Source organism: Symphodus melops (genome assembly GCF_947650265.1).
Source record: "Symphodus melops genome assembly, chromosome: 12".
Taxonomy (NCBI): domain Eukaryota; kingdom Metazoa; phylum Chordata; class Actinopteri; order Labriformes; family Labridae; genus Symphodus; species Symphodus melops.
In genome coordinates this window covers 19,935,450-19,956,410 of record NC_136702.1, presented here as the reverse complement: position 1 = coordinate 19,956,410, position 20,961 = coordinate 19,935,450, and the positions used below count along the sequence as shown (strand labels likewise).

The following is a 20,961-nucleotide window of genomic DNA, read 5'->3' as shown; positions in this document are numbered from 1 at the left end:
TCTTCAAAAAGTCCCAGAACAGTTTGGTCCAAAAGAACCTAATGCTGTTTAATATTTTCAATCCGATCTACATGATACATGACCTGTTCAGTCAGTGTGATGAACTGAGAGACTGAGTCATGAGGTGAAGATGAAAGTGAGGGGATCAGTTGATTGCCATCAGAGACTTATAAACTGGATTGTGCACAACAAGCACAGCAGCAGGAGACTCATGCTAATTTATTTTTATCAGGCATGCAGACAGCAGATGTATTTGACTCAAGGTTAATATTATCCAAATCACTAATGGGTTTCAGACATGCTGAACAAAAGCCAAAGCCTTCTTTTTAAAAATATTTAATTTGTCAAGAGCTATCCAAAAAGATAAACACATGTCTGACATCCCGAAGGTGCATCCTCTGTCATTTAATTGCCCCCCTTTGGAAAGAAAAGCATGTCAAACTTTTATAACCTCCTCCAAGCTGCGAGACCCAGAAGTGACAGAAGTATTTAATATCAAAGTGAAAGCCTTCATCTTCAGCTTTGGATTTTCTCCTTCATGTGTCATTTGAGGAGAAGGTGGAAACATTTATAAGCTTATATCTGCAGAATACTATTTTCAGAGAATTCTCCTTTCTCTGGAATTACTGATCCCATCTGGATTTTTGTTCCTCACTTTATTGTACTTTCTTCCCCTGAAAATACTTTTTTTTTTAAGTAACTCTGCTAAAGGTTTTTTTTAACACACTTGAGCAACAATATTCATTTTCTATCAATACATTCAGAGGTATGTTTTGTACTCATGGTTCACAGCTTAAAAAAAAGAAAAAAAAAGCCCTGTTCAGAGCTCTATGTGAAGAGAAGTGAGTAAGCATCACAATGTCATGATGGGGCAAATCAACAGCAGAAAGTCTGATGGCCAGCACCTGTCTAAACAGATGTAGATAAAATAAAATACAATCATCTACTCCAAGATTAATAGACTGATTTATTTTTTAAACCTTCATCTGACCAAGCAGGTCAGACAAGAACATGCGTCTGTTTACAGAGACAGACCCCATGCCTCGTGGGTCCTCATCAACTGGCCAAGTGAATCACAGTTGTTGTCCTTAAACATTAGGGTGAATTTGGTTTGCTCCAGGAAAATAATGAGTCGTCCTGTCAAACAGTCAGCATAAGTTTCCCTGAGTTTGTAAGAGAGGCAGATTTCATCATGTGAATGCGTCTACCTGAGGATTGTATAGAAGATAAGAGATTTAATATTTGACATTCATTATTAAGATGTTACCAGCCCCTGTCAGCTGGTCAGAGGTTTATATAATATATATATAAATGTGTATATATATATATATATATATATGTTTTTAAAAATTCTAAATAATGTTTTGTTTTACTGTGTGGGTTGTGAAATAGCTTCATGGTGTCCCTGTATGCTTTTTATTATTTCCTTACCATTGTTATGTTGTCTCTCATGGTGTGTTTTTGCAGATCTTATGGGTAATGTGCAATATATGTATGTTGTGTTGTTCTGTCTCGACATGTGTGTTTTTGTTTATGTGTAGTTGTGGTTTTTCTATGGTTATTATTCTATTTATTGATTTGAGTGTAGGCAGCTGAATGTCTGTCAAATTTCCCCAAAATGACAACAGAGTATCGTATGGTATCATATTGTTCATACTTATAATTAATTCTAGAATATTGTTTCTTTTCAAATCTGCATGGACTGTCAGCATAGGTCTGAAATTAGTGCATTACATTTATTTATTGTAATGATTTATTTATTTATTTCTCTGTTGAGTTAATGTTGTAATCTTCAATCTACCAGAAAGTCTATACTTTAAAAAAAGAAAAAAGAAAAGCAGGACTGGATAAAAACTACAAGCACTGCAGACTACAGAGCTGGCAGACTACTCTGTTTAAAAAGGAACAAGAATTCAAAATAAAAGCCTTGTTATAGGTATAATAATGGAATTTCAAGCATGCGATTAAAAATACAATTAATTTTAATTAATATAGATTACAAATGTAATAGTTTAATAGATATAGTTCTTGATATAGTTATAACATGTATATAATGTATCTATTATAATTTCTCCATCAGCTTTAGGATTTTTAAATGTAATCTCGGAACTGTTTATCTGTCGCAGTGTCGACACGGACAACAATAACGACCGGCACTCACTGCGCTTCCGTTGCCCATGACACCGGAACGAAGTTGTGACAGCTGATTCTTCAATCAGTTTATTTCCACTCTGAGAGCAGAAATAATCATTTTGGAGGTGATTGACAGTCGGACTCGGGCCAGATAAGCTCCGGTTCAAGGTGCAGACATCGCAGAGGAGGACGGATGATTATGGTGTAGCACGGAGCGCGAGCTCTGACACAGCAGGTAAAAACAACTCAACACACAGGCTAACACAGGCTAGCACGGACACTTTCCTAACAACTTTATAATGCCTCTTTAAATTAAAGAAACATGTTGTATCTCTTCATATACTCGTGCAGAATACAGAGTCCTGAGCTAAGAGGAAAGCTCGGAGATAGTCTGTAGCTAGCTGTGTTAACCGGTTTGTTATTACGGTGAGTTAACGAGTTAAAGGTAAATACATCGACGAGGCAGTTTATAAACTTTTTCATTATTGTGCATGGGCTTTAATTCCTCCTCGTCTTGTTCCCCCCCTTGCTTTCTGTCCCACATAAAGCTCTGGCTTCTAGTAAACTGTATTGATGAGTACATCGTGTTAGCTGGATTTTTCTTTGAGTTTTATTACAGGGTTTTGAAAAAAACGTTTTTTCAAAACAAAACACCCACTCACTCGTTTTCTGAACATGTCCTCCTCACCTGTATGCTAACATTGAGTGTCCTCAGTGTATGTTTGCTTTGTGGTACACCAACAACAGAGGAACATGAAACGTGTCCTCACTGTTCTGCTCAATAACACTTTTTTGACTAACATCCAGGTGATCTGAGTCAGGCTGCAGTGACTGACAGGTCAGGCAGCTGGCTAAGCAGCAACTTCAGTAACACACATTTTAAGGGATCACTGATACCTGATACCTGATACCTCTCACTCGTTGCTACTGCTGCCCCCAAATGGGCACCCCCGGGTGCTCAGACAGGACACACAGTGCAGACATGCCAGTGAACTAATCCCTGATTGATGTTTACAGACCTGTCTGCACGTCACTGAACATATACAGCAGTAAAGGTGTAATGTCGGGCTTTTACACAGAACCCAGCGGAATGGAGACCAGCAGGACTGACATGTATTACACAAAGTAAATGACGTAAGCAATGTATCAAGATGGTTGTTAAGTTTTATGAAAGTCGCTGCCAGACAAGGTTATTTTTGGTGAATGTCAAAGTTGTTTTAGTTGTAATTTATTGAATTGGATGGGTTTTACATGCTCTTTGCTATAACTGCAAACCTCAATCCAAATAGCACCTTGAAAATCTCCTAGCTTTGTGAACTGCTCCTTTCTACATAAATATAGCATATTAATACACATTCAATGATGCACTTATACTTAATGTGTGATTAAATATTAGAAATGCCAAATTGTCAACAGTTGAACAAGACAAATGGATGAAGTAAGTGAGCAACAAATGTCCTCGAGTGGATTTCTCTTCTTGCGTGACACAAATAAGCACCTGATGACGTGTTGAGGAAGAGTGAATGCTTTTATCTCGGAGTTTAATGAAGTCACGCTGGAGCGCTTCCTGCAGCAACATCATTAGTTAGAAAGCTGGCAGGAGCATTGATGTTGAGTACTCTTTTGTCTTCCTGTTACTTTGCTCCGTCTGTTGAACATGAGTTACCATTTTGAGGACTGTTGCTCGTCTCCGTAGGCTGTCTTCTGTCTGCTACGCTCCTGATATCGTAATTCAGTGACAGTAATGCGTTTTTAAACTATTCGTTATGAACTTGTGTGTGTCCTGTTGCATTTAATATTACCATTACAAAACGATAATCGTAAAACATTTTTTATAGTTTTGGCAGCTTCCACTAGTAATGAATGAACTCATTGTAGGAAATCAAACCTTGAGTGATGATGAATTTTGATGGCATATAGCTGAGAGTTTTCTCCTTTTGGTTTTACATGGCTTTAAAGGAGGAATATGTCACTCTGAAAGCTGGCATTTAAAATAGGTAAGGCAGCCCCCCCCCCCCCCCCCCCCCCCCCCCCACACACACACACACAGATTGTCTAGTTGTAGAAAAGGAATTTTCAGTGTTGAGCCAGCTATGCATCCATTTGGAAAGCTTTCTGCCTTCTAACCTGTCTCCATTTTTCAAAAACATCTCCAATGCTAAGGCTTTTTATGTCTGACAGAATAAGTTGTATCTGAACCGGTTCACTTTCCAGCTCCCATCACTGCAACACCTGTTGGTTCTCTGTGATAACTGGTAATATATCTGGAAAACCGCCTACTGTACCTTCTCTGGTCAAAACAAAAACAGACCAACTTAGAAGGAGGAGCCGTCTTACATATTGGACCTTTTAAAGCAACAACATGGAGGGATTTAGTTTGGTGCACTTTGGCAGCAACTGAAGGCCTCTGCACTGTGAACACCTCTAACTCACGGACAGTGTACATTTGTTGAAGCTAGCAAAAACTTTTGAGAAGCCAAACAACAATGTTGCCTGACAAGATACAAACTTATCACTGGATTCAGTCGACAAATATGACTCTGCATCTACAGCCTGCTGTTTGTGTTCAACTGTTCATAATGTCAGTAGGTGGCTAAATGGCTACATTGAAGAGAGCTGAGCCTTAGCTGTTAGAGTCGGTGATCTCGAAACCAGAATGTAGGGTCGTCCTTGGGCAAGACACTTCACCCAGAATTGCTCTCGCTGATTCGTCAGTGGCGTATGAGTGTGTATGAATGTGAGTGTGGGTTCATATTGACAGATGTGTTCAGTTTCATCATGTGCAGTTTCCCTTTATGCTCTGTCTAATTGAGGATGACTTTGGTTTAACATTCTTTATGACCTGTGTGGTTGACATTGACAGGCATTTAAGCAGCAGTGCAGCGCAGCGCAGCGTGGGGCAGACCGAGCTAGACCACAGCAGCGGAGCCATGCTTACGTTGGCCAGTAAGCTGAAGAGGGACGATGGAGGAAAGACGGGCCGTGCCTCAGGAGCCTCAGACTCCACCCACAGGGTCTCAATCAGGGACCGCCTCCTTACCAAAGGTGACGGCGTCCTGGTCCACTTCATCCTCATGCGTCTTTTCTATAAAGCAAAAAAACTAAAGCAGCTGAATTTTTGAAGAATAACAGAGTCAGTTCTGTTTTGATGTTTTTCCTCTTATCTATTCATCTCCTATTCCCCCCATGGATGTTTTCCCTTGGCCATCAGTGTGTGAACGTGAATCAGTGAATGTGACATTTAGGTGAAAAAAACAAAAACACTTTCATTAGAAAAAAGCGCTATACAAGCTCAAGTCCCTGTACCAATCACCACATGTGATTACATACCTGACATTTGTGTCATGTTGGATTTGGAGAAGAGTACTTGTCGTCTAAACAGTCACACTGTGCTATAGCTAGTAGCTGACCTTATTCTCTGACCTCCACGTGGAGAAGTTATACCTGATAATTACACTCTGCACATCCCAAAGGATATTATGCATGAAAGGCAAAAAAACCCAACAAAAAAAACCCAGATCTTAACATGACTCATCACAACAAACATGTAAACTGCCCAGAGAGACAAGCCCCCTCCTCCGTTCGGACTTATTTTTCTAACGTGTTGTAAAGCTGGCACAAACAAGTTCTGAAAAGTGTGTCAGGATGAGTAACCAAAACAGACAGCTTAAAAAAAAAAAAACGGACCACACTTAACCCAGCAGCAATGCAAGCTAAACAACTTTCCACCTTTTACTGTCATCTTATAGGTTCTCTTCTTTCTCTTTTTAACTCCATGATAGAACAGTAAAGCTTCATTGAACGGGACAATTTATTTAACAGCTAGTGTTTTAGAAATGTTTCTATGCAGAGGGCTTTCCCTTATTGATCAGGTGACCTCCTGTAACGAGTGTGACAGTGTCCGCTGGTCCTCTCTCTGTTTCTTAATCTGTTTTTCTCTCTCTCGTCTCAACAGAAGTTGCAGAACTTGAAGCCAATCTCCCCTGTAAGTATTCCAAGAACGCTCCGTCACACCCTGTTCTCAGTCAGCCGGTGAAGCCCGGCTCTCTGAGGTCAAGACTCTTTTGCATTGCTCGCCGTATTTGCATCCGTTCGGCACCACAACATGTTCCAAGTTTGACAGCTGAATAGTTAACTTGACATGCCACACGTTCTTGCACTGTCCTTCTGGATGATACATTCAATCAATTTTAGGACGCAGAGAAGGTTTTATTGGAAGAATGGCTGCTTGTATTTTCTGGCTTTACAGGAAAAATTGAGAAAAAAATCATAGTGTGAGCTGAGGCAGGAGGCGTAAAGGCTGTACTGCATTCATCAGTACTTTAAACTACAAATACTTGCGTAGTGTACATTGCAAGTCCTCAGCCAGAGATGAATCTAATCTTCTTCTCTCATAGTAGGTTAGTACATCAGATATGTTTGGAAGCCTATTTACAGTGAAACAGGCTTTAGATTGTTTACCGTCTCCCCCAGCTCCACCATAGAAATGTTGCTTTGTTAAGCTGGGAATGAACCATAATCCTGATCCTGACTCCAAACAAATGCTCTGTGAGCCTGGGATTAGTGCCATGCTTGTTTTACTTCTCACAGTTGGATTTATTTTGTACTTCCACCTTTCTTCCCGTGTGTGGTCTGACGTGATTGTCCTCACAGCTGAGAACGACGGAACACAGAAAAGGAGCCGAACGTGCAGGGCCCTGTGTCCAGCGAGGCAGAGGAACGCTGGCTGTGCGCTGAGGAGCGTTTGCATGAAGCTTCCAGCCTGTCTCTATGACAACACTCTGTTGATAACTGTATTACTGACACTGCTCCGTTGCTTTTTACTCTTTAAGTGTTAAAGTTTGACAGTTTTTTTTTTCCTGATCAGAAGAAGAATGATGATAAAAGAGACAATCTGGAGGAGAAGTAGAAAGATTTTTTTTTAACTTGAGAGCTCGAAGTAGCCGCACTAAAACAACAGAATGCTTTTTGTGTTACTGCCAACGCTCTCTGATTGAAAAATAGTGCTCAGGGAAATAAAAAAGGTGACAGGTGGACATGGGTCCGAGCTCACAGTGTTGACTGGAATGTCAGCTTAACGTATTTGAATCATAAATACACAACAACACGTGCCAAAAATGATGCGACCATAGCAAGAAACCACTGGTGAATTTAACTCAAGCTCATCGACACATTCTGCCTTGTTGAAGCTGTCGGTGATAAGGGCAGAATAAGGACGCTGCACCTTTAAAGAAACCGTTGAGTTCACTCGCTCTGTGCCTCATTACCAGCAGCAAAGATGGAATATGGTCTCGTATAAAGTGTTGATCTTCACGAGGCGTCGGCCCTATTCTTTACGGAAACCTGGCTCTTTGCCGTGCGTCTGGACTCACTGAATGACACTGATGGATTTTCCCATTAAGAGCCGGCAGGAAGTCAGGAGAAGAGGAGGAAGGGATCTGTTCGTATATAATCAGACTGTGCAGCGGTGCTCTCAGGAGAAACAAAGGAACCCAATGGACGGGACACTTCAACACAAGGGCCATTCACAAGCAGACATCTGGCTCCCGTCAATTGTCTCAGAGCGTTTTCCTTCCTAATGACACGACTTCACCTTACTGAGTTTAACTGCCAATTTTTCACTTTCACGATCAAAGTATGAAGTTCTTCTTACTCTGAGGTGTATGTGATGAAAGGTTCTTCCAAGGCAGAGCTGAACCACGAGCCTCACACAGGCCTTGTGATCGTCATACAAATGACAAAATCTCACTTCTCATGAACAGATGGTGATGTAGAACAAGATCGAATGAAGAAGTGAAGCTAAAGGCATGTCGTTCAGGAACCAATGATTAATCTGGTTGATGCTTCAGGCTTCACCAAACTGAGATTGTCAACTAATATTTAAATATTTGAACATGGAGGTTTTTGATGCGTAATGCTCTACAGATCTTGTTTACGCTCCAACATTGTTGCATTTGAGTCAAATCTTTCCCTGAATATTTCTACGGTGATGTCGGCATAAATGATCGGTGAACTTGGTAAAGAAGGTTCGAAGGGGATGAATACTTTTTTTGAAATTATTTGGGGACAGCCGCTTTCTTTGCCGGCTTATTTTTCTTGATCGACCAGATTTTAACAAGGCTTAACAGAGTCGTTTCACAAAATAATTCCATACATTAAGTCTGATATCATTGACACAATCAAAACAACATTAAAGAGTCAGAGCTCAGTGAAACGTTTTGAGGTTCTGATAAATGCGATTTCAAAGTTCAAAAGGCTGTGTCAGGTGAAGTTGATTGTTTGAAGTGCAGTACATGACCTTGAACACCAGGGGGAAATGTGGGGCCACAGAGATTCCAGAGGTTCCAATCCTTCAGTCAACAGGGACAGTGTGCACACACTGAGGCCTCAGAAATGGTTGTTAGGAATAAAACAGTCATTTGTTTTGAATGCTATTGTTTAACTTAGAGGCAAAAAAACTAATTAAATAAATAACAGTAGACTTTCAAACTCTCGTCTGTGGTGACATCGTTTCACTACAATTACTAATCATTGTCCTTCAATTTGTTCCTGTTCAGGTACATGCAAAGCCAATTTCCCAGATGAGGACAAGCTGCATCATTTTCATCTGGCAGTGTCTCCTGGTAAGAGAGGAATGTCTTTGTTATTTTCTGTAATAACTGCTCTGATGATGAAACTTTCAGTAACATTTGTAATGAATTGGGGCTGTACAGATATCAAGTGATTGATTGACAAAAAAAAAAAAGTTAAGGAAAACGTCCGACCAAAAAAGCCTTTGTTTGAGTCATCGAGGTGCCTGATCATCCATAAGAATGTTTTTTGGACTGAAGTTTTCCCTCCCATAAGCACCGGAGGTCTGAGGGGAAACGAGAAGCGCTCCCGTTGTCTCACTTTATCACATGATTGATTGTTTGATTGAACTTATTTGAAAGTCATACGAGGCAAATATCCCAGGATCAATCAGCTGGTTGGGCGAGGGCTGGGATTTACGTGTGTCAGAGAACCTTTCAACTTATTAAATGAAGGCTTTTCTAATGAAACAAACAAAACCGAGCTCAAAGCCAACTTTCATTTGTCTACTTTTGGAAATTTCTTTTCACTTTACGGCAGATGATGGAATCTGATGCATGAATTTAAAATCTGAACATTTCTGATTCAGTGAAAGCTCGGGTGCCAAATTAATAGAAACCCTGAAAAAGTTAGCAAAATGTCACCATTTGATGTGCAGTGTAAAGAAAGGGCAGATCAATTTTTCATTTTGAGGGACAGTGCATACTAATCAGTTTGAAACCTCCAGTTTGGATATCTCACATCCTGTCGTGTCACACGTACAGAGAGATGGGGTGTTTGTTTGAGCGGATGCTTCTGTGGAGGAGGAGGTTGTGTGTAATGGGTTGGGGGGGGGGGGTGGGGGATTACAGATTCAAGTGATTCCAGTTTGTCTTTTTTCTTACTGTGCTCCTCTAAAACGACACTCCGGTCTTCGCTGCATTTGACATTCATTATTCCAAACATCCGACCTGTCTGCTCAGCAGTGTTGCTAGCTAAGTAGGCTACCTGTCGAATATAGTGCAATCTGAATACGCTGGTGTGTGCAATTAGCAGAGTCTCTGGGCACTCTTTTACTTCACATTTTCTTTTCTATCAATCACACAGAAACACATACACACACTTTCTCTGTGTGGGAACACGTCCAGGGTTTACGTCTCGTCTCAGTATCAGTTAGATTATCTGAAGCACTGAATCATTTTAGATGCCAAAGAAAGAAAGAAAGAAAGAGATACAACTGTCGGTCCAACTCTTCTGATTGCATAAAAAGGGAAGACGTTTGGAAGTAGCGGCCGGCCGATAATATCATGTTCCTATCGGCGTCGGCTACATGTCTTCACCCGTCAGACAGTGAGTGAAAGCAGCAGTTCTCTTTTACCATGAGAGTGTGCTCAATGGATTACAACCAGCATCATCACAAGTTCACTTTCCTGTTGATTCCCCTTCTTTACTGCATTTTATATTTCCTTAAAGTGTTAGATGACTGTATTTGAGGGATCGTCACGATGCATGTGTACATGTACATTTATCTCTCTTTACAGATCAAAGATACCGTAGAGCTCATAAAGACATCGGCCAACACCTCGGTATCAGACATTCTCTCCCTAATATCCACATCAGATCTAAATATCACCTAAATGAGTCAGGCCCTGCTTTCTTAATCTTATTTCATATATTTCAAACTGACAGCTTTCTTCAAACTAGAATAAGAACATTCACATTTCTTACAGTGTCACTATACGGTATGTTGTGTTTTTTTTGTTGTATCACAACCTGTGTGTAATAATGATGCACATCATGGTGTGAGATTGTTGCAGATACACTTTGTGAAAAGATAACTCGTATTTTTTCTTCAAGTGTGTGAGAAATGTGACTCTTCTGACCTGGATCATATGGAAGCTGTTTGGAAGTGATGAACTAAGAATGCAGTCAATCTATTTATCTCAGTTGGGTTTATATTTGTTTTTGCTGTGCCTTGTGTAAGGGGGCAGTGTTAGCAGTGTTTTATATGTCACCAGACAGTTTGATCGATTCTTAGTGGAGAGGAACAACTCATGGCCGATGTTTGAAATAAGAACTTGTCTGATTGCCGACTCGAATACGGACGTTTGTTTCATGACTTCTTGTAGCGTCAGACTCCCACAGTGGAAACGGTTAACTCTCGTGTTTGACTCGAGAAACAATTCAAAAGTTTGTTCAACGGGTGATTTCATCTGCCTCATAACAAAAAGCCTCTTCTCTGAATCAGTAATGTGTGAAATTAATTTTGTAGGACAAATAAACATCGGTTAATGCCACGTTATGTGCCGATGTCTGTCAACAGGGCCAAACCATGCATCTCTGTATCCCTACCTTTGAGTTCATTCCATGTGGGATGGATCATGTAAATGATCGGGCACGACAACAGCATTGGAATGATTCATCCATTCATTTTTTTGCACTTCTTTTTTTTCCATTTGTTACCACCAGGATTTTCTTTCCTTGTATTTCTGATGTGAAACACAGAACGTTTGCTGTACTTTTTTGGATTCTAACTTTTCTTTGTTGGAGTGGCAGGTTAGGTTTGAATTGTTTTCTTCTTCTTTTCTTTCTCCTCTCTTGTGAATTCATCACCACAGAGTCGCTCGATGTCGCCGCGTGTCAACTTTCATTAAGATTTTATTCACAAGTGATGCGTTTTTTATTTTCCAGCTGTTCTGGGCATTGTGTGCGTAAGTGGGATCTGCTACAATTAAATGCAAGTGTCTGTGATTCATCTCCCTGCCACCTGAGAAGGCAGTGTAACTCCAGCGAAGTTTCCACAAAGCCCTTTGTAAGCACAATCTGCAGTGAAACAGCAAAGATCAGCAATTAGAGACACGCTTTGGTGTCCTGTTCTCTGAGAGGTGTTGAAAAGGAGATTGAATTTAAGGTAAAGACTCGCTCAATTATTGAAAATCCTCCGTCTCTCCTGTGAAACACACACACACACGCACACTTTTCTTTTCACTTCTTGTTCATTTCTCTTTCTGCTTCATTCTTTGTTTAATCACTCTCCCTCTGATCTGTTGCCTTTCCCGCTGCTGCTTGGCTTGGAGGATTTATTTGCACCCTTCTCCCAACTCGTCAAGTCAAGTTCATTTCTTTAGCGCATTTCAATAAGGTGGCGTCGCAAAGGGGGCTGCACACAAGACTTCATCAAAAAGCATCACGACAGCGGGGAAGTGCGTCCAGTTGGTGGAGGCGCGTGCGTGCGTGGGTGTGAAAGATCGAATGTTGACGCGTAGTGTAAATCTCTTTGAGCGGTCGGAGGACGACACCTGCGGAACATGCTCAAGCACGGCATGTATCCATTAGCAAGCGTGTTTAAAGTGGCTCTTTACATCCATTCACAGGGAAAACAGGCTCACTGCACACAAAACAAAAATCGGTTCTTCTCAGCTTTATTAAGCTTACAGAATGAATAGTTAGCTAACTCGAGGTTTAACTATGCATCCTGCTGCAGGCGTCCTAACACACCGGAGCACTTCTAACACTTTGAGTTAGCAGATGAAAATACTGATGGGCCTGTCAGTAAGCATGTTAGCATCAAATGCTGTCATACAATCTTATCTTTTACAAAGCTAGCAGTCACTGTGACTATCTGTGAACTTATTTTAATGTTGTGTGCCTTCTCTTCATTCTCCGGCTTTCTGCAGGCTGAGGAAGTTAACAAAACTAAAACCAAAAAGCCTCTGCATCATCTCAGGGAATAAATATTAAATTATTGTATGTGAGACAAAAGTAGCACAATGGTTTGGTTGTGATGGAGGATGCTCATTAGTAGGTTTACTACTGTACGTTCCCTCTGTCCTCAAATCTGCGCCTTGAAGTTATGCTTTGTATTTTCCACCGAGAATTGGTGTAAATCTCTCACATAAAGCACACACAATAGCTTTAGTTTGCACACCAGGGAAGGGGTTAGTGTAAAAGTAAAAACTTGCAAACACAGCATGCCTCAAGAGGAAGCTCGTCTCAGTTCTCTCATATCCCGATCATTTTCAGACCAAATCATCTGGACTTGTTTTTAGGAGAATTTAGAGCTCAATGCTTCCTTTTTCTTCTTTTGAGCTTTTTTGTTTTTGTTTTTTTCTGCTGTTTTCGTTATGTTTTTAGTTTCTCGAGTGAGTGGTCTGCACTTACCGGTTTGTTTTGAAAGAAGACTTTGACTTGATGCAGTTGACGTCTTTCTGGGTGCAGCTTCAAAACCCACTGCTTCACATTTTAAGAAGACAAGAACTAAATAAAAGCTGTCAAACAGCGTTGAGACTTTTCTGATATCCTTTATTCATGCTCAGTGGTTTTATTTAGACCTGAACTAAAGAAACATTTTGTACCCCAAACATCTGACTAAACCTTTGTTGTATATAGATTTTTAAGCACTTAGAATACCTCAAATGTTTCCCACAATTCAGAGCAAGAGAAATCCCTCATGTTCTAGTTCTAACAGGACGCGTCTGATCGCAGTGACGACATGCTCATCGTCATGGAAACACCACAGGAGGCAGTATGTGCTGCTGTGATAAAAACGTTGCGTTCATTATACTTGGATACATCGTCTATAAAGATTCTCAACGTCACATGAACTCCCGTGATTCACCGCCAGTCTGCAGAGTGCGGACCCTCTCCTTTCTTATTGTTTTGATGGAGCGCTCCCTAATGGTGGAATTTGCTCCATGTGCCGACATTAATAAGGCCTGCTGGTGGTTCTCACTGCCATTTTGTCTGAAGTGCACTTTACCATATAGCTCTATTGGAGATCTTAAGTGGTGCGATATCCAGCTCAGAGAAGAAGGCAGCCTTTTTTTTTTTTAATGTTATCTGCTGAAGTGATTCTGGTACTCAGATCACAAGAGAAACAAAATGAATGAACACACACACACACACACACACTAGTTCTAATTGCAGAAAGGCATGTGGTAGAAAGTGGATGATGTTCTTGTGAAAGCAGGTTATTATAGCGTGCATCATTACACTGTGTTTGAAGCATTTGAAAGGAACAATGGTCTAACATTTCCTTTGCCGTGTAACAAAACAAACAGAACACTTAGTCGATGTCCGTCTTTTGCCACTTCAGATCTGATGGTTTTTTTAGTCTCTGTTTGTTCCCATGTCGCAGCTCCGGGCCGGCTGTGACCCCGGTAGCCCCAGGACCCCTGTGTCTCTGAGGAATTCCCATGGGGAATGGGGACAACAGCAACACCCTGGGGTGAACACATTCTCGCCTGTGATTGTTGGATTATAATACAATTAACTACAAGGAAAAATGAGACACAAATAACATCGTCCCTGTCCTTCAGATGTGTCCTTATTCTGCTTGATTTGCATAAGAATAACACAGTGGTTTGACTATACTGCTGCAGACAACAAACTTCAAGCTTGTCAAAAACACTCTAGTTCAGGGTCAGTGAGGGGTCGTTATACGGCTAGGGCCCAACCGATATAGGATTGGGGCAGATACTGATATCGATATAAGAGGAAAAAAATCTATTACTGATAAAATGGCTGATATGTTTTTTTGATCTATTTTTCATCTGTAGAGATAGATAAATGCAGTTATCAGCCCCCTGCATGGTTAAGAGAGAGGTGTTAGTGTAATACAGTGAAACTCAAATAAAAAAAAAGGCTAATTGACTGGTGAATCAATTGCGTAGTCTCGGCACATGTGTAATAAAATTAGCCGATATGGTTAGTCCCGTGATGTGCTAATATCTTCTGATATTATCGGCTCTAATGGTTGCATTCATTCAGCACAAATTAGTTTGCCATGGACAAGTCTGGTCAGAATCTAAATCATACAGTGGCTCTGCTCTCATGGTATATGAAACACGTCACCCAAGCTTTTCCCTTCTACCCTCATCTATGTTACAACAATGTATGGAAGAGCACACGTCTGGGTTAAAGAAAGAAAAGCCAACACACAGCTTCTTTATACGACTCTTTCTGGCGTGCATTTTTTCCTCCATATTCTTCTTGAACGTCTGCCTGTCAGAGCTCATTCCGGCCTCATGAATACCCGTCTCGCTCTGCCTACTCTCACTTTTCCACCCTATAGGAGAAATCACACACTGACATTCACAGCAGACACTTGAGATGTAGATTATGTGTGATTAGAGCACACACGGACATGTGATTAATTTCTTCGATTCATTTGCTGAAAATAAGAGCAGTCATGAAAGCAATTGAAATAAATACAGTATGTGACGGTCACTGTGATCATTAACTGAGTAGGAATAGGATTTCCAGTGATTTCCTGTTTACAGGTGGGCTCCTCCACAATACATAAAAAAAAAACAAAAACAAACAAAAAAAACAGTTAGCAATACATTCAGACAAAACTACAATATAACATTGTCACTTATAAACCTTCAATTGTTGAACTAATGAAAGCATTTGAAATTATTTACGTGGAAGGTTAGGAGATTAAATGTTTGTGTGTGTGTGTGTGTGTGTGCGTGCGTGCGTGCGTGCGTGCGTGTGTGCCCAGTATCTTGTAACATTACAGACGGATGGTTCCAGTGCACTGTCGACTCATGAATGATTTATGACCTCTTTATGCAGCTGTTAGTCAATAGATTTCTTTCCATTTGTATTTTCATATGTTATAGGACATGTTTTTTTCTTCTCTCTACTCACACTCAGTCAAGCTGTTGCTCTCTCTCTGTGTCTCTTCTCATATATTTTACAGGGAGACTGTGTGTGGTCTCATTAAATTGCACCTCCGTCTGAGTCTTTGTCAAAGGGATCGGGATCAGTGCAGTTTAGAAGAGAATCTTATCTCAGATCGCTCAGTTACTGTGTGAGCATACACAGATGGAGGGAGATTGTCTCATGTCGTTTTTTAGCGTGTGCATAAAAAATACATCATTATCTGTGAAACACGTGTTGGTATTTTCTTTTTTTTAAATTTTTTTATGTAATCACGACAGAGACTTGTTGAGATTAAAAATGTCTTTGTCAAGAGGGTCCTGGCCGAGACAAGCAGCAGCCCCATAAGAGTCTCAAACAAACACAGAGCAGCCAGACATTCAAATACAAAGAAAGTTACATGATTAGACATGAAGAAACAAAAACAATAATAACAAAGGTTATCCACAAACTCATCAGGAAGAACATCTACAACCAGATGTGTCTGTCTCCAGTCATCCTCTTCAAAGCATTCACCAATAATATAGCATGATGCCTTCATGAATATAACTCTGCTCACTTTCATGAATGTTATTGCATTATTAAGAAGTTGTCACTTACACACTTGACCCTCCATATGTGTAAATGAGATCCTACAAAATGTTCTGCAGAGTTGATTTTGGTATCGGTCCATGCAAGACTGCTGAGCAATGACATGTCAGACAAAATATGCAAATCTGGATTCTGGCTGCTCAGGCAATGCAGCACAGAGAGTTAAATGATGACTTTGCTTTTTACAAAGTTTTCTCTTTTCCTCTTTATCTCGCGTTCTCACTTATCTTGATGTCAGTAAAAAGTATCAGTCCACCTGAGTGAGCTGTAACACAAGCTCCATGGGGATGGCAATGTGGAGGCCAGAACCATCCATCCATTATGTATATAGCTTGTCCCGTTCCTGGGGCGCTGGTGCTGGAGTTGATCCCAGCTGTCATTAGGTGAGAGGCGGGTTACATCCTGGACTGGTCTCCAGTCGATCACTGGGCTGATATGCAAAAAAACCAACACTTACATCCACACCTAATAATCACATTTGAATCTTACAGGAACACACCAACTACTAACAGCCGTAATCATCAAGATCATAAGAATATCCTGAAAGATGTTGGCCCAATTAATTTATAATAAGTGGGGTTTTTTTATTTGTATTGATTGCCTTCATTTCATATTCTGAGGTAATTCAAACAGAAAAAAAAGTGAAGGGTACACAATTTCCCTTGAACCAAATCAAATAAGGACCTGTGGGTCCCGGTAATCAATGCATCGAAAACCTGTCACATCGCTGAATGTTAAACTGGTGAGTTCATGACAGATTCCCTCCTTCTAAACGAGCCTTTTAATTGGCCTTTAAAGGCTACAGAGATGAAGAGAGAAGGACCTGTGTACATTGGGCAGCTTATGTTATCACCTAACAAATGCGACTGCAATTGACTTGCAGTATTTCAATGCTGACATGTGTGGAGCCTTTTCTTTCCTCCTTTCTCCGAGTTTACAGTTTGTGTTATGTCTGACCTTATGTCTGAATCTGCTCTAAAAAGGTTACACTTCGAACAAGCTCCAAGATTTAGCTTCACTTCTTTCAAAGAGTGCCTCCATTCACTCTCTGTTCTAGGCTGAGGTGGTTTACCTGTGCCTGATCAGGGATGTAACATTACAGCCAGCTAATGATAAATTAAGTATGTTCATATTTCACACAGCTTTCTTCTTGATTTCACCAATAAAATCAAAGCTCCCTCAGTCCGCCAAAAAAAACAAAAAACATTTTTCGACTCCCAGTGAGCTTTAGCATCTCAACATTGACCTTCATCTATTTTTGAACAGTAAACGTTTTTTTGTGACTGGCTCCTCGAAGTCTTATAGCAACACCTCTGGCTTAGTTTGGTTTTAATCTTTCATGGAAAAAGAAATGACCGTTGCCTCATTGCAGGCAGCACTTGAGGACTCTTTCCTTGGCGTTTATGGATGTGTGTTGGAACATGACATTCATGAGAAAATCTCCTGATCTACTGCTTTCAGTAATTTTCTGTTGAAATCGGGTAAAACATGATGCACGCTACATGATAACCAGGTGGATTTTGGGCCCAGTTCTCTACTTCCAAAGATTATCATTATTATTTTTTAAAACTTTATTTACCCCTTTGGGGCACACACCCCTGATGCAGCAATGGGATCAATGCAGGGTTAAGTGTCTTGCCCAAGGACACATGTCCAATGTGTCCAATGTGTCCATCTCCGGTTGAGAGATGACGACTCCACCAACTGAGCTCCAAAATAAAGTCAATTTTTTGATGGTTCTAAAAATGTAAACACATTTGGAAACTAATACATTGAACTGCATTGCTGAATTGATATTTTCACACATCCTTTGTCATCGGTGGGGTTTCGCACCTTTTCCCAATCTGTACAAAAGTAAAAAAAAAAACTAGGGAAAGGCATTAGAGTTGTGTTTTAGGTGAAAATCGTTGTTTTTAAGTTGATGGCTCTAATGTCTGCACTGTACATGATCGTAAACCATCACCAGCAGTGCACTGTATGGTGACTTTGAGGGCCTTGTCTACAGGAATTTCAAATTGGTGATTGTCATAAAACATTCATTCTTGTAAACTGATTTTTAAAAGCATTGTTCTTTTCTTCCAGATGAGGGTTACTACCAAAGTGGGAGGTTTCAGTTTGAAATCGATGTCCCCGAAGCCTATAACATGGTGGTAAGTGGTCCACTTTGTTTTTGTCAATGGAGACCGTTTGTGTGTTTGACCCTCTTGAAATAAAGACGACGATGCGAGAAGTGTAGAATCAGCTTTAGATGGGAACTTCCTACTCTGGCCTGTGAAACTAGCCGCCTTTTCTGGTTTGCTATCAGAATTTGGTTTAATCTATTCTTTGTGTATGAATCAGGCTCGTGTTGACATGTTGCCTTCAGATTATTAACTGCTGCTACCAACGTAAATGTGACAGCTTCATCAATTCAGAAATTCAGAAAGTTAAGTCAAGGTGCTCCGTTTGAATTTCCAAATGTTTTTTTTTTCCTTTTTGTCTCCTCTGGGTTAAAAATGCACTGCATCATTCTTTCAGCTCTTTGTCTGTTCTTCTATCCACTCTCGCTGCACAGGCTTTATCTCACTGTGCCAGCATGTGTTTACCTGAGTGAATGTGCCTCTTTTGTTTGTGCCTGTATTTATCTTTGCACATGTATGTATACTTTGCATTGTCTGAGTCTTTTATGACATGTTTAAGCAAGCAAACACTGTTTCCTCTCCATGCAGCAGTCTGGCCTGCTCGACAATGATAAATGATGGAATGGAAAAGCAGTGTGACGTTTCGGAAGGGTTTCTCTTATCTCTGTTTCACCTCAGACAAAGTCAAGTTAAACCAAATTGGGGTTGAATTGCACGAGTGAACCAGATACTCCTGACTCCACTTGCATTGATAGAAAATAATTATTATAGAAGGTGCTTCTTATTTCCATGCCTTTTAGCCTGCACATGCAATTAATTAGCATAACGCTGTCTACAACCTGGTAGCATCTCATACTGTAGCTGTTCACAGTGGAACAGTCTATTCTGAACAGCCTTTCATGGATTTCTCCTCGTACCCACACTAAGGGTGGGACTCAGGTGGAAATGGGATTCTGTCTGTGAGGCTCACCACAAAAAAAAAAAAAACATCTCGCCTGTGCACTTACATATTTCAAGAGCTGACAGCCTCCCTCAAAAGCAATTTAATAGACCCCCTATTGATTGAAAGACTAACTGTCGAAAAGTAACACCTCGGGAGAGATTGGAAATGTGTGGCTCCAGGACAAAAAGGGCTGTAAACAGAATGCTAACTTCCGTTGATAAATCCCTCCTGTCCCTGAACTATAAGCAATATTATACAATACTAACGAGAGTGGAATATCAAACTGCAGAGCGCAGACGCACACTCGAGAGATGTGCAGCTGTTCAATCCCCATAATGAAGATAAACAATCCACTGCTCAGCTGCCTTCTGCACCTTCCTCGTTGTAAAACTAAATAAATCCACGTCATCTTTTTCTGCCTCCAGACAGCCTGATGGACGCTCCATCACTAAATGTCAGCTAATGTGCCTCTATGTTTCATCACGTCTCTTTCAGGTTAACTGAAGCTGACCTCCTTCGCTTCAAAGACCGGCTTTATCTGCTGATCAGGAACTTCCAATTGGCCCTAATTTGCATTTTAATGTATTGCAATCGACTGGCATTTAGTTCATTTGATAGTGATTATTATTCCTCAACTGACTGCCTGTGTAAGCCAAGCTTCATGGTTCCAGTTTATTAACAGAGAGAATAGCAGGGACAACATTGCTTGTGAGATCTCGTTGCCGTCTACAAAAACTAAAATGTGATGTTTAGGATTCTACAGTTATCATCCACCTGCTGCTTGACAATCTGACTTACTTCGTCAAGAAGACATTTCTCTGCAAAGTCGGAGCATCCTTAAAAATGTTTGCATCGTATACAAAACATGAACAACCAGGTTTCTCTACTCACCATGCAAAAATTAATATTTGGAATATGATCCAAATACGACTGAAACCTGCCTTTGACAAAAATGCAGATGCACAAAATCACATGATGAGCAGGCTTTAACATATGACAGGTTCTAGTAGACAACAGGTAGACCACCTGGTGAGTCGCTCATCTCTCAACAGGAAGGTTGGGGGTTCGATCCCCAGTTCCTGCATCTTAACCTCAAGTAGTTCCCACTGTTTGGTGGTGTGTGTGAATGGATTAGTAGATAATAATGCTCACCTTACATTACAGCCACTGCCATGAGTGTGAATGAGTAAGTGTGATGAACTTACACATGTTTATGTATGTCCTCACAGGTTCTAAAAATAACTTATTTTGTAATTATATCGTATGGAACATGTGAGCAGACTGAACAGGTGCATCTGAAACTGAGTAAATGAAGAAACCGTGCGTGTTGACTCAGACTAAAACAGTGGGACAGGGATTATAACAGACACAGACGGCACAGTCCATGTTGACCAAACACGGCAAATAAACCATCTGCCAACGTTTGAGTTTGAAAGGCCGTTTCATCCTTGGCTGAAGAGTCCCATCATAAAAACAAGAGATGGCAAATCCCACGACACAAGAGTTTAATGATGTACTGATTACATTTATATGTATATTTCTATGGAGGTCCAGCAGTGACCCTGCTGAAATGGTTGCAAATTCCACTCGCTACTCAGACCTCTCTCTCTGCTTCTACAATGAATTTTAAGTTTGTCGAACGCTCTGAAGAATCAGAGAAGAAGTGCTTCTCCGTCCACGCTCTGACTTCTCCCTCTCCTGTGTATTTGCAGCCTCCTAAAGTGAGATGTCTGACCAGAATATGGCATCCTAACATCACGGAGAATGGAGAGATCTGTCTGAGGTAATGTGGTCTTTAATGTCTCACTCATGACAAACCTCCCATTGTTAGCTCTTCACATTCATACCGCAGTAGAGTTCTTCCTGCTTACAGAGGAAATAGAATAAATGAGTCTGACCCCTTTACACAGCAAATCTGTTCATGTTTTTTTTCTCTTCAGTTAATTGGAAAATAACACA

The 20,961-nt window shown here is 40.6% G+C and overlaps 1 protein-coding gene across 4 annotated transcripts in view; it reads left to right on the top strand.

The window, feature by feature from the left end:
- Positions 1–2,129: 2,129 nt before the first annotated feature.
- The window catches only part of ube2f (ubiquitin-conjugating enzyme E2F (putative)), a 39,076-nt gene continuing 20,244 nt past the window's right edge, over positions 2,130–20,961 (top strand). For 2 of the 4 annotated variants that reach the window (XM_079358195.1, XM_079358194.1), the window contains exons 1-6: positions 2,133–2,368; positions 4,997–5,178; positions 6,089–6,118; positions 8,691–8,756; positions 18,022–18,089; positions 20,715–20,785. In XM_079358195.1, coding sequence (XP_079214321.1) covers positions 5,064–5,178; positions 6,089–6,118; positions 8,691–8,756; positions 18,022–18,089; positions 20,715–20,785 — 350 coding nt within the window. In that variant the 5' untranslated portion in view covers positions 2,133–2,368; positions 4,997–5,063. Of the gene's footprint in view, positions 2,369–4,996; positions 5,179–6,088; positions 6,119–8,690; positions 8,757–18,021; positions 18,090–20,714; positions 20,786–20,961 lie in introns of all 4 variants that reach the window. The other 2 variants (XM_079358193.1, XM_079358196.1) reach the window with 2 other exon arrangements.